This window comes from Cervus elaphus, chromosome 27, assembly GCF_910594005.1.
Source record: "Cervus elaphus chromosome 27, mCerEla1.1, whole genome shotgun sequence".
Lineage (NCBI taxonomy): Eukaryota > Metazoa > Chordata > Mammalia > Artiodactyla > Cervidae > Cervus > Cervus elaphus.
The window spans coordinates 7,664,506-7,676,958 of NC_057841.1; the positions used below are offsets into that span (position 1 = coordinate 7,664,506).

General features: G+C 52.9%; 1 protein-coding gene across 9 annotated transcripts in view; it reads left to right on the forward strand.

The window, feature by feature from the left end:
• Window positions 1–12,453, forward strand: part of ZNF516 (zinc finger protein 516) — a 99,235-nt gene that overhangs the window by 35,682 nt on the left and 51,100 nt on the right. For all 9 annotated transcript variants that reach the window (XM_043888731.1, XM_043888730.1, XM_043888727.1 and 6 more), the window contains exon 2: window positions 10,540–12,440. In XM_043888731.1, the coding sequence (XP_043744666.1) occupies window positions 10,712–12,440 (1,729 nt within the window). In that variant the 5' untranslated portion in view covers window positions 10,540–10,711. The remainder of the gene's footprint in view (window positions 1–10,539; window positions 12,441–12,453) is intronic.

The following is a 12,453-nucleotide window of genomic DNA, read 5'->3' on the forward strand; positions in this document are numbered from 1 at the left end:
GGCAGTCATAGATCTGAAAAACTTAAACTGGTTATGGTATATGTACTTTATATAGGAAAGCGTTTGGGGAAGGATGTGTCCTTTTGTTGGAGAAGGAAATGGCGACCCACTGCAGTATTCTTGCCTGGAGAATTCCATGGACAGAGGAGCCTGGTGGGCTGCAGCCTGTGGGGTCGCAGTGTCGGGCACGGCTGAGCATCTGTCACTCACTCGTTTGTCCTTTTATAACTCTGACCCTCTTACAGTATCTGTCGGTGTCCGTACAGTGGTAAACAGGATCTTAAATAACTTTTCGCATGATATTCCTTTCTGCTGTCCTGCCAAAATGGACTCAATTCAGTGTATCCTTACAGAAAATGTTTGTAAGCTGTTGCTTAGAATTTAGTACAATTGCTTCTTGAAGTATTTATCTGCTGTGCACTCCTCACGAAGGCATTTTTGGGGCTGAGTTCTGTGCTCACAGAACTACACTGGAAGGTAATGTTTAACAGAATGGTTTATGGCTTACTGCATGCAATTATCTCCCTCTGTATTCGTGGGCTCAATTCTTTCTTTTACTCGGTGGTGGGGACTTCCAGGTGCTTTCATAAAAGCACAGAAGAATGAGATAATATTTGAGAGGTATTAATGGTGATATGTTTTCTTATACTGGGAGAGAAATGTTGGTTTTAAGTAAAAGGCTAGAAAGCAGGTCAGTATGTGTGTGTTGGGGGCAGATATTGCCCTTTGCTGTTGATTTACATGAAATAAGATGCAGCTTATTTCCAGAAGCAAATTCAGTTAAAATGTATTTATTATGCAATGAGTTAATACGTGTTTCAAAAAGGTGTGTCATTAGACCAGGAAGTGTTCCATAGTAAGAAAATATAACATGTCTGCCCATGACTATTTTGTTTTTGATAATTTCTAAAAAAAAAAAAAAAAAAATTAAAATTGGACACCAAATCGGTGGCAGTTTCTACACGTTTGAGGTTTGCCCGAGTAAAGACCTCTAAACAGGATTTTCTCTGCCGTTTGTCTAAGGCCTTCTGGTGTTCCATGTTTGTGTTAAAAAAGAAACTGATGAGTCCTCATTTTCTCAGTAACCCTGAGTTTCCAGTGTTTCTGAATTAGTGGAAATGTTGCCTTTCATCATCTCAGTGCAGGATGGAAAAAGAGTGAAAGTAAAAAACTTGTGCTTTTGTGGTTGCCGAACTGAATAGCGAGTGATTTTCCTGTATTTTTTTTAATAAAGCCCTTGGGCGACGACAGATTTCGGGGAGCCGCCCAGCTTGGGGAAGATACAGTTCTGAGCTCCTTGAAGCCCGGCTCTTATTGGAAATGTTGACAAGATCATTAACTACTCAGCCCTGCGGGGGCCCTCCAGGAAGCTGGGTTTACCGCCAGATCGCCAGCTCTTTGTGGTGGACTTGGGGCTCCGGCAGGACCCCTATCTGCAGGAGACCGCAGAGCAACCTCTGGCTCCAGAGACTTTTTTCTCCCCGCCCCTCACCCCTTTTTTCCAGTTTCATGAAATTTCCTTTTTAAAGGACAAATGAGATTTCTAAGGCCACTATTTATTATGAGACTTGGGAACTAGTAAATAAAAAGCTTCAGTGGATTCATTTTGGAGAATAGCAGAAAAAGCAGTAAAAGGATGCCTGTTTCCTTTTGAGATTAAAAAAAAAAAATCCACCATCTTTATTTTCACGTGGATACCTCTTTCTCAGGCATAACTGTTTTGGGTTTTCCAGGATATGTTACTAACAGCCGGGAAAGAATATTCTTAAGTCCTTCCTTGTTTATTCTGGGCCTTTTCTGAATGTAATCAATAATTATATTGTGTATTCATCTGCTTTTGTTGTTCTCCTGTAAGGTCAGAGCTGACTGTGAGTTTTTGTATTTTAGTAAAAGGACGTGTGGGCAGCTTATATGTTCACATTAATTTATATTTCCTTTAGCAAGGGTCTTGGTAGGCTGTCTTTACTGTTAGAGCATGTTCTTGTCTCTGGAGGCAAAGATGGCATCTCTGTCTGCTCAACCAGGAATGTACTGGGTTTTTGACACATTGTGGTAAACAGCCTCATCAAGGATACCCTACTTGTGGAATGACGCTGAGGTCTTCTCTGCATTTCTTCTTGAATGGGTGGACGATTCCGAAGCTGTGGCCTGAGGTACCAGAATAGAAGCGAGTCTTGTTTTTAAGTGACCGCAGAGTTTAGTAAATAAACCCTTATCATAGATAGTTTCATGTGGGGATTCGCGTTGGCACTCACATTGGTTTATCTGGGGCTGCCAAATAATTTAAAGGAAAGCTTTGTTTAGGAAGATGGACTTTTATCACAATCGTGTCTGTGGCCCGGTCAGGTCACCTTGTGTCCCAAACAAAGCGTTTTTCAGGTTTACCTTTAAAACGAGTGCTTTTGGCAGAGAGGTCCAAGCAAGCTGTTCTCTGGCCGCCGGTGCGGGGGGGGGGGGGGGGGGGGGGGGGGCGTCCCCCAGGCGCTGGGACGTCGGTGTCCTCCTCCGCTGGGGGAGGCCAGCGGGCTTCCCGGTGAATGCCCTGATTCTCGGGGTCGCCGCCTTCGCTTCGCCTTGTGCGAGTGGAGCTCGCTCATAATGGATCATTGACCGGCCTGGGCCAGGCGGCCGAGGCCCTCGCGCCGGGCAGTGAATGCGCCGCTTCACGGGGCGGCTCCGACCCGGGCTGGCGCGATAAGCCGGGATTGTTCATCGGGCGCAGACCGGCGCGTGGGGAGAGGACGCCTCGTCGTCGTGACGGAGCCCTCCGCGGTCGCTCGGAGAAGGGGCCTTCTGTCTCCGCGGAAGATGAGCCCGTGCGGCGTGTCAGTGGTGCATGGTCAGTCTTGGCTCTAATGCCCCAGGCTCGCTGGGAAGGCCCTCGCACTGTCCGCTGGAGGACAAGTGGGCGCCTCTGAGATCCACGGGCCCAGCCCTGGGAGAGGGCGCCTCACTGTCGCCCGGAGGCCGCTTTTGGAGTTGTGGGACCTGCCTTCCGCAGCCAGAATACCCTGTCAGTATCCTGAGCGGCCTGCCTCTCTGCCCCGAGCTGTCTCCTTCGTGAGGGCACCTTCCCCACAGCACCGACGCCTCAGTTTCCACGGGCCCCCCCTCTGTGAGCCCAGCCCGGCCCTTCCGCCTCCCGGAAGCCCCCCCACCCCCAGGGTCACCCACGGAGAGGAAGGAAGGGAGACCACGGGGCGTCCGCTGCCGAGCTGGTTCTTAAGAGTCACAACGTGGTTGACTCGGACTGAAGGGGCTCGGTTCGCAGACGGCTGGAGCCGCAGCTTTGGCTCTGTCCAGAGAGCAGCCCAGACCCAGGGCAGGAAGTGCCCATCTTCCTGCAGCCCCAGGTCCGGAGGCAGGTTTGGGTCCCTTTAAAGAAACGCGCATCCTTTCCCCACCCCCACCCCCAAACTTGAACTTTTTATTTTGCATGGGAGTATAGCCTCTTAGAGGCTTCCAAGGTGGCGCTAGTGGTAAATAACCTGCTTGCCAGTGTAGGAGACTTAAAAGATTTGAGTTCGATCCCTGGGTCGGGAAGAGCCCCTGGAGGAGGGCATGGCAACCCACTCCAGTATTCTTTCCTGGAGAATCCACATGGTCATAGGAACCTGGTGGGCTACAGTCCATAAGACTGCAGAGAGTCAAAAAGAACTGAAGCGATTTAGCATGCATGCATGTGTAGCCAATTAACAAGTGTGGTAGTTTCAAGTGAACAGCAAAGGGACTCAGCCATACATATGCATGTACCCATCTGTAGCTCAATCGGTAAAGAGTTTACCTGCAATGCAGGAGACCTGGGTTCGATTCCTGGGCTGGGTAGATCCCCTGGAAAAGGAAATGACAACCCACTCCAGTATTCTTGCCTGGAGAATCCCATGAACAGAGAAACCTGGTGGGCTACAGTCTATGGGGTTGCAAGGGTCGGACACGACTGAGTGACTAAGCACGCACACACACCTTCTCCCCCCAGCCCCCATCCCACCCAGGCTGGCATATAACATTGAGCAGAGTTCCCTGTTGCATGGGTCTCTGATTCCTTTCTCAGGATGTGACTTCAATAGAACAGATTTTGATGGTTTTGGGAGAAAGGAATACAAAACTTTGTGTTGGTTAACTTCACAGAGCAGAAAATGGCGAGATTTCCTGCTGAGTCAGGGCTGAGCTTATTGTGTGAGAATACAGGACATTTTACCTTCTCCCCCGACAGTGCTGCACTGAACCCGTCAGAAGATGACTGTTTAGGGAAGAGAAACCTCAGCAGCCTTGCCGGATTTTTGCCCTGGGACGTGATGGGAGGTTCTTCCTGAGCGCCCATGTCCTCGTGCCTGACTTTGCCCTGTTGGCACAGAGGCTGCACCCCACAGAAGTTTGGGGGCATCCCTTGAGCATCTCTGGGGCAGGACTCTGAAACATCAGCAAGTAGCCTCCTAAAGTAAAATGCTGCCTTCACTTGGACAGTTTCATATTATTCAGATGATTTTTTTCCTTTGAGTTTTGAATACTAGAATTTAACAAAAGGTAATTTCCCCAAAGTGCATTCCTTAGAGACTCCTGGGCTTCCTGGGGGCCTGGAGAAGGAGCAGGGAGACAGGTGAGGGAGAGGGCCCACCCGCCCCACCCAGCTGCCCCAGAGCAGCTCTGTTTCCCATTGTGTTACTTAACCAGAGTTGCAAGTGGGAGTTATTTTTTTTAACTTCTTTTGTGAAAACTATCCTAAACGCCATAATAATGGACAGAGTAATTGAAGAGCGTCTATACACCCACCATCCAGTCCAAGCAATTGTCAACGGTTTGACATATTTGCCTGCTCCTCTCTTTTGTAACCCACCTCCAAATATTTGATTATATACCCCCCAAAGCTAAAAATGTTCTCCTGTATTACTGACCTAACAGAACAGTAATTCTCAAATACAGTCTTAATATCCCGTACTTTGTATGGGGCCTGGATGAAGCTAGAGCAGGTTGGAACCTGTGCGCTGTGGACGATTATAGCTGTTGGGGGAACACTGTGTAATTGTATTTAATAACCTCTGCAGGGAACCCGCCAGGGTCCAGTGAATACACAGGGGTTACTGTTTAGCCATTTCCAACCTAGCTTCCTAAACTGTCATTTTCTCCTTTTGAACTGATTAAACCAAATAGTGTCACTGTCAGGGACTCGGTATCTTTGGGTGCTGCACTGCCATTTCATTCATTTATTTAATGACTATTGATAACAACACCTACTATATGTTGACCATGTATTATGTGCTAAACGTTGCACCTTGCCTGCATTTATCCTCACAAAAATAATACAGTTCACATCGCTATCATTTACACTTTAAAAAATGGAGAGATGGGCCAGGGACCTGAGAGGCTGAGACACTTGCTCCCGGTCACACGGCTGATCCCAGGGAGTGGCAGAACTGGGTTTGGATCTCGGGTAGCCCAACTTCAGAGCTCATGGTCTAGATCACCTGTCACGGTGCTGTGATGCCCACTGCCTGCTTGTCTCCGCTCTGGCATCAGGATTCAGTGGTACTTGGCGAACTGGCCTTCTCACTGTAGGATGCCTAACCCAAGAGTGACCCGTTAAAGAAGCTGTTAGAGAACCATGTCCAGACAGGTGCTGGAATTGGTACAGGGCTGGCGACGGAGAAGCAACATGGGCCTCACCTGGTCACAGGGGTCAGGATGGTGCGGAGAGACCACACCTGAGAAAGGTGGGCGGTGCGTGGGACCCGCACGCCTGAGGGCCCCGAGGGGGGAGTGAGCAGGCAGTCACCAGCTGAGAGCCCAGGGACCCCAGCGGCGGGGCTTCAGGCCCGTGGGAGCCCACTGGGGGGGTGTCCGCGCCTCACCCTCCTGGTGTGAAAGCCTGTGATGAGCTGAAGTCTGAGAGAGGCCCCAGCCGGGAGGCCCACGTGGGTGTGAGAGGAAGGGAGGCGTGTGGGTTCAGGTGTGAAACGGAGGTCCGGCCCGCAGGATGTCGGGGTCACTCCTGGCTGTGGGTGAGAGGCTCAGGGCTCGTTCTGAAGGCCCGTTGAGCCCACAGCCCCCTGCTCCCAGGCTGCCCCGGCTTCCTGGGCAGGTCATCGCTGCCCGCCCTGCCCCGTGGCTGCCGTGTGGTTCTGTGTTCCTTCCCGACATCTGGGTCCTGCAAAGGCAAGCCTGTTGCTTGGTTACCCGCGTGCGTAGGTCCCCAGCGTGGCCTGGCACCCAGTCGGCCATCAGGGACTGTGATGAAATCCTCACTAAGTTGCCCGCCGACTGCACTGTGGGGCTTCCACCAGGGGAGTGGTCCCTGGACACCGTGTGGGACGCCGATGGACTGTGGTCGCGTGTTGGTTCCCACAGGTCTGACAGCTCGGTCACAGGGCGTTTCCTCCTGGTGTGTGTCCGGGGTCCCTGCCTGCATGGCTTGTTCAGAAAGGCCTTACTGTCGGCAGGGGAGTGGGGGGGCTCACTGGATCCTGGAGCCCGTTCTCAGGGTCACCGGGGGCCCTGCAGGAAGTTACTTCTCCGCGTGGTGTCTGGTCCAACACTCAGTTCCCAGGGTCCTCACTTACAGGAGTGATTTATTCGCTGAAACATTTACCCACAGATTAAATCCCAGCTCCAGTGTCTGCAGTTTTGAGAAAGTCGACGTGTTTCACTTGTGCTGTGCAGGTGTGAGAAGAGAGTCGCTCTAAGGCATGGCGGTGCCTCACACACATTCATTCTGACCTGTTTCTTTGTTGTTTGTCCTTCACAGGATCGTTTCTTAAAGTTTAGCGGCGTGTTTTATTTCCAAGATGTTGATATTTTGCCCTCTCTTAAACCCCTCCCCCACCCCCGTGATAATGCATTTTTATGTTATGAATACAGATTTATGTTTTCTTTAATAAATATTTTACTTTTTATTATTGTAGTTACCAAATAATATTGTTATTGTTGTTTTGTTGCTAAATCGTGTCCAACTCTTTTACGACCCCATGAACTGTAGCCCGCCAGCCCCTCTGTCCATGGGATTTCCCCACAAGAATACTGGATTGGGTTGCCAGTTCCTCCTCTAGGGGATCTTCCTGACCCAGAGATTGAACCTGAGTCTCCTTCATGGCAGGTGGATTCTTTACCACTGAGCCACTTGGGAAGCCCATAAAATAATATAGGTGTATATAAATACAAATACTTATATAAATGTAAACTTGCCTAACCTTTTCAAAAAGAAACTTATTTCCAAAATTACACAAGGCATTTTAAAAAAGTAGCTTCAAACTGTTTGTTACATTCCTTTGAGAAACACACACAGACACACACACACATACATGGAATGATGCACTGGAAATCTATTTTAAAACCCTAATCAGCAAGCCATTTTCATGCCTAAACAATTAAATTACAGGCTTGTCTGGCAAGTTCCCAATTACAGCCTTGGAAAAACTTTGTAATACAACAACAAAAGTGGTTCTTTATGGGCAAAATGTGACTCCAATGGGGCTGTGCTGCTTATGTGTATGTACACGGGTCGTGTGTCAGCTAAAACACACGTAACATGCATTTTCTCTCCCCGCTTAACTTCCTAACGTTTGTGTTGTTGGAAGTACGGAAGGTCTGAATAAAAAGCTCACTTATTGACACACTTTGTAAGGCTAGTTATCTTCAGGTTAATGTGTTTTAGGAAAAGTTGAAGCACCAAGTCGCACATGGCATGTGTTTGCCTGGGAGAGTGCAATTGTGGCTGTTTAGTACTGGGATGTATTTGCTGAAACCTTTTCTCACAGGGTGGTGTTGGAGGAGAACCGCTCACCACCAGAGACCCCAACCAGGGTTGAGAAACCATCTGAGACCCTCAGGCTCACGGAGGCTGGGGATGGTTCACTTGCTCAGTGGTGTCTGACTCTTTGTGATCCCATAGACTACGGCCTCGGAGAAGGCAATGGCAACCCACTCCAGTACTCTTGCCTGGGAAATCCCATGGATGGAGGAGCCTGGTAGGCTGCAGTCCATGGGGGACATGACTGAGCGACTTCACTTTCACTTTTCACTTTCATGGATTGGAGAAGGAAATGGCAACCCACTCCAGTGTTCTTGCCTGGAGAATCCCAGGGACGGGGGAGCCTGGTGGGCTGCCATTTATGGGGTCGCAGAGTCGAACACAACTGAAGCGACTTAGCAGCAGCAGCAGCAGACTACAGCCTGCCAGGCTCCTCTGTCCGGAATTCTCCAGGGAAGAATACTGGAGTGGGGTGCCATTTCCTCCTCCAGGGGAACTTCCTGACCTAGGGATCAAACCTGAGTCTCTTAACATCTCCTGCATTGGCAAGTAGACTCTTTACCACTAGTTCCTCCTGGGAAGCCCAGTGCTCTGGTATATGCGGCTAATAAGGTCCTCCCAAATCTTCTAACTGGGGCTGCCGCCCGTGTGCATTTTTAGCTCGGAAGTTCTGACGACACCATTCTTTTCTTTTGGGGAAAAGAAGTGATGACCATCTTAAGCAGCGATTTTTGCTTGCAGCTAAAAAGAACGATCGTGAAGATTGCTGATTGGGCCACAGACTAAGGAAAGCCAGTTGTGGGAAATTCCATTTTGACTCTTTCTTTAAACGATTGCAAGAAACTTCATGAGTCAACCCTGGGCTTCAGGAAGGGGGTCACTTAGTGGTGGAGCCAGTTTTGTTAAGGTTATGATTTCCTTAACGATAATGGTGTTCTGAGCTTAAGTGGTCATTACCCTTATGGTGTTTTTCCATTTTTCCATTTTCCCCCTCCAAATATTTTTAAGTTCTTTAAAAAGACATCCCGGCTCATTCTCAGAGGGATCGACAGCAGGGCTTAGTGTTGAATGATGGGGGTGGGCAGAGAAGTGGAAAACAAAAGAGAGAAGAGCTTGTTGTGCTGGTTCACAGGCACCATGAACGCCCTGCTTAAGAATTTTCCTGTAAATTGCAGGACCCTGCTGCCTTCCACATGAAGCTTTTAAGCTAGTTTTTCAGGAAGCCCAGATAAGAAATGAAAAGTATATTCTCTAGCATTGGGTTTATAGAGTGGAAGCATCTAGTCTGTGGCTGGGGGGTCGGGGGTGTTGGGGTATCAGAAACTAAACATCAAGGCTGTAATAAGGAAACAAAATGTGGATTTCTCTGGCAGCAAAGGTGGCAGCATTGCCTCCCCAGCCCCCCATGGAAAGGAGGGGACAGTCCAGCCGCATCTTTTGGATCCAGGTGAGCCCGGATGCTGGCTGGGACCACCTGAGCTGGCTCTCCTGCCTCTGCTGGAGTGGATGGGGCTGCGCTTAGAGTTGGTCCTTTTCACTCTGTGGCCAGCTGGGAGGCTCCTAGGAGTAGAAGGGAGGACCCATTGGGCAGGTGTCTCACTGTCTGTGACCATTCGCTCAGCCTGTGCTCGAGGGTCTGAGTGGCCCTTGGAGGGTGTGCTTTGCAGGGGGCTTCCTCATGTCCTTTCCTGATTCTCAGCACCTGACAGGTGAGGGCATGCCCAGATGGGAAGGACATCTCCTGAAATTCACACCCTGGAAACAGGAGACAGTGCTCTGGGGTCAGCTCTGCCCACACCTGGACCGCAGGGATGGGGGTCTCTGTGCAGACCCCCAGAGCAGCCTCTTGGCTCTCTGAGCATTTCACTTTCTGTGGCCCCAAACTGCAGGGAGGAGCAGAGAGGGAAGGAGCACTGGCTACAGAAGGACTGTTTAGAGATTTGAACAATTCTTCCCCCTTGAAATTTTCATTTAATTTCCAGGTGCATTCATAGGTTGCCTTTTATGATCCCTAATCAGCTGAGTTTTTCTTGTTCCATGAGTCTTGTCTTCGTGGCTGGGTTTCAAATGTTTAATTCCCGTGAATTGGAGGTTCTGATATTTAACATCCTTTAGGGACCAACTTGGGGCTTTCCAGGTGGTGCTAGTGGTAAAGAACTTGCCTGCCAATGCAGGAGATGTAAGAGAGGGGGCTCCATCCTTGGGTGGGGAAGATCCCCTGGAGGACAGCATGGCAACCCACTGCAGTATTCTTGTCTGGAGAGTCCCATGGACAGAGGAGCCTGTCAGGCTACAGTCCAGGGGGTCGCAAAGAGTCTGACACTACTGAAGCGACTTAGCACCCACGCACGCACACGTGGACCGATATCTATGACGATAAATGACTTTAGCACTCAGTCAACAACAGTGATTTATTTTAATGATTTAGCACATGGTTAGTACCAGTCATTAATTGTTTAGTGATTGATCTTTTAAAGGAAAGCAGCTGCTCCTTGGTCGGTTTAAACTTTGCTGGATGCTTCTTTTCTTTAACTGGAGAAGGAAATAGCAACCCATTCCAGTACTCTTGCCTGGAAAATCCCATGGATGGAGGAGCCTGGTAGGCTACAGTCCACGGGGTGGCAAAGAGTCGGACAGGACGGAGCGACTTCACTTTCACTTCACTCTTTTCTTTAAATAGGCCGGGATTGGGATTCTGAACGAGCAGCGTGTAGACGTTATATATCCTCGGGCGTTGTGGGGACGCTGTTCGCACATGAAGCCTGGTTCCTAAGGCCTTTGTGTCTTTTCTGTTCCAGGTGCTCACCGCCAGCGCCATGCTCTCCAGGTAGGACACGCCCGCCCGCGGGGCAGGCGCACCTCTGCAGCGGGGCAGCGGGAAGCATCTTCTTGCCTGAACATGGAGAGATAAGGCGCCCTCCGGCAGGCAGGCCCGCGTGACCAGGAGCTGTGCCCGTCGTGGCCATCGAGATGGAGCGCTCCCGGGAGGCCGAGGCGGAGCTGAGAGGGGGCCGCAGCCCGCCCAGGGCCAGCCGGAGCCCGGAGGTGGACGGGGACAGGGCGCTGAGCCACAGCTGCTGTATCTGCGGCAAGACCTTCCCCTTCCAGAGCTCGCTGTCCCAGCACATGCGCAAGCACACGGGCGAGAAGCCCTACAAGTGCCCCTACTGCGACCACCGCGCCGCGCAGAAGGGCAACCTCAAGATCCACATCCGTGGGCACCGCGCGGGTACGCTGACCCAGGGCCGCGAGCCCGAGGCAGCCGAGACGCGCGTGTCCGAGGGGCTTGGCGGCTGCACCAGCCCTACCAAGAGCACCTCGGCGTGCAACCGCATCCTGAACGGCGCCACGCAGGCGGACACCGGCAAGATCCTGCTGCGCAGCACGCGGAAGGAGGCGGAGGGCGCGGCGGCGGGGCAGTGCGCCTTCTGCAAGAGCAGGTTCGAGCGCAAGAAGGACCTGGCGCAGCACATGCAGCAGGCGCACAAGCCCTTCACGTGCCGCCTGTGCAGCTACGCCACCCTGCGCGAGGAGGCCCTGCTCAGCCACGTCCAGAAGGACCACGTTGCGGCGCAGAGGCCGCGCGGCGACCCCTTCGCCGAGAACGGCAAGCCGGAGCTGCCGCCCGGCGAGTTCCCCTGCGAGGTGTGCGGCCAGGCCTTCAGCCAGACCTGGTTCCTGAAGGCGCACATGAAGAAGCACAGGGGCTCCTTCGACCACGGCTGCCACATCTGCGGCCGGAGATTCAAGGAGCCGTGGTTCCTGAAAAACCACATGAAGGCGCATGGCCCGAAGGCGGGGAGCAAAAACAGGCCCCGGAGCGAGCTGGAGCCCGTGGCCACCATCAATGACGTGGTGCAGGAAGAGGTGATTGTGGCCGGCCTGAGCCTCTACGAAGTCTGCACCAAGTGTGGGAACCTGTTTACGAACCTGGACAGCTTGAACGCGCACAACGCCATCCACCGCAGGGTGGAGGCCGGCTGCCCGCGGGCCGCCGTCGGGGAGGGCTCAGCGCCCGGCCCCGCCGACTCCCAGCAGCTCTTCCTTCAGTGCCTGAACCTGCGCCCGGCGGCTGGCGCACCCGCCCGCGGGCAGACCGGGCGGCGCGTGGCCGAGCTGGACCCGGTCAACAGCTACCAAGCCTGGCAGCTGGCCACCCGGGGCAAGGTGGCCGAGCCGGCCGAGTACCTCAAGTACGCGGCGTGGGACGAGGCGCTGGCCGGCGATGTGGCCTTCGACAAGGAGCGACGCGAGTTCATCCTGGTGAGCCAGGAGAAGCGCAAGCGCGAGCCCGAGCCAGGTGCGCAGGGCCCCCCACGCAAGAGGGCGGGCGCGCCCGGGGATCCCGCGCCTGGGCCCGCGGACCCCCGGCCCGCCGCGCGCCCCAGCCGCCGCGCTGCCGTCCCCGCCGGCCACGGCAAGTCGTCCGAGTGCTTCGAGTGCGGCAAGATCTTCCGCACGTACCACCAGATGGTGCTGCACTCCCGGGTGCATCGCCGCGCGCGCCGCGACCGAGAGCGTGACGGTCCCGGCGACCGCGCGCCGCGCGCCCGCTGCGGCTCCCTCAGCGAGGGCGACTCGGTCTCGCAGCCCAGCAGCCCCGGATCTGGCTGCGCCGCCGCCGACTCCCCGGGCTCGGGCCTCGCTGATGAGGCTGCCGATGACAGCGGAGAGGAGGCCCCGGCCCATCCCGCAGCAGGTGAGCGCATGCT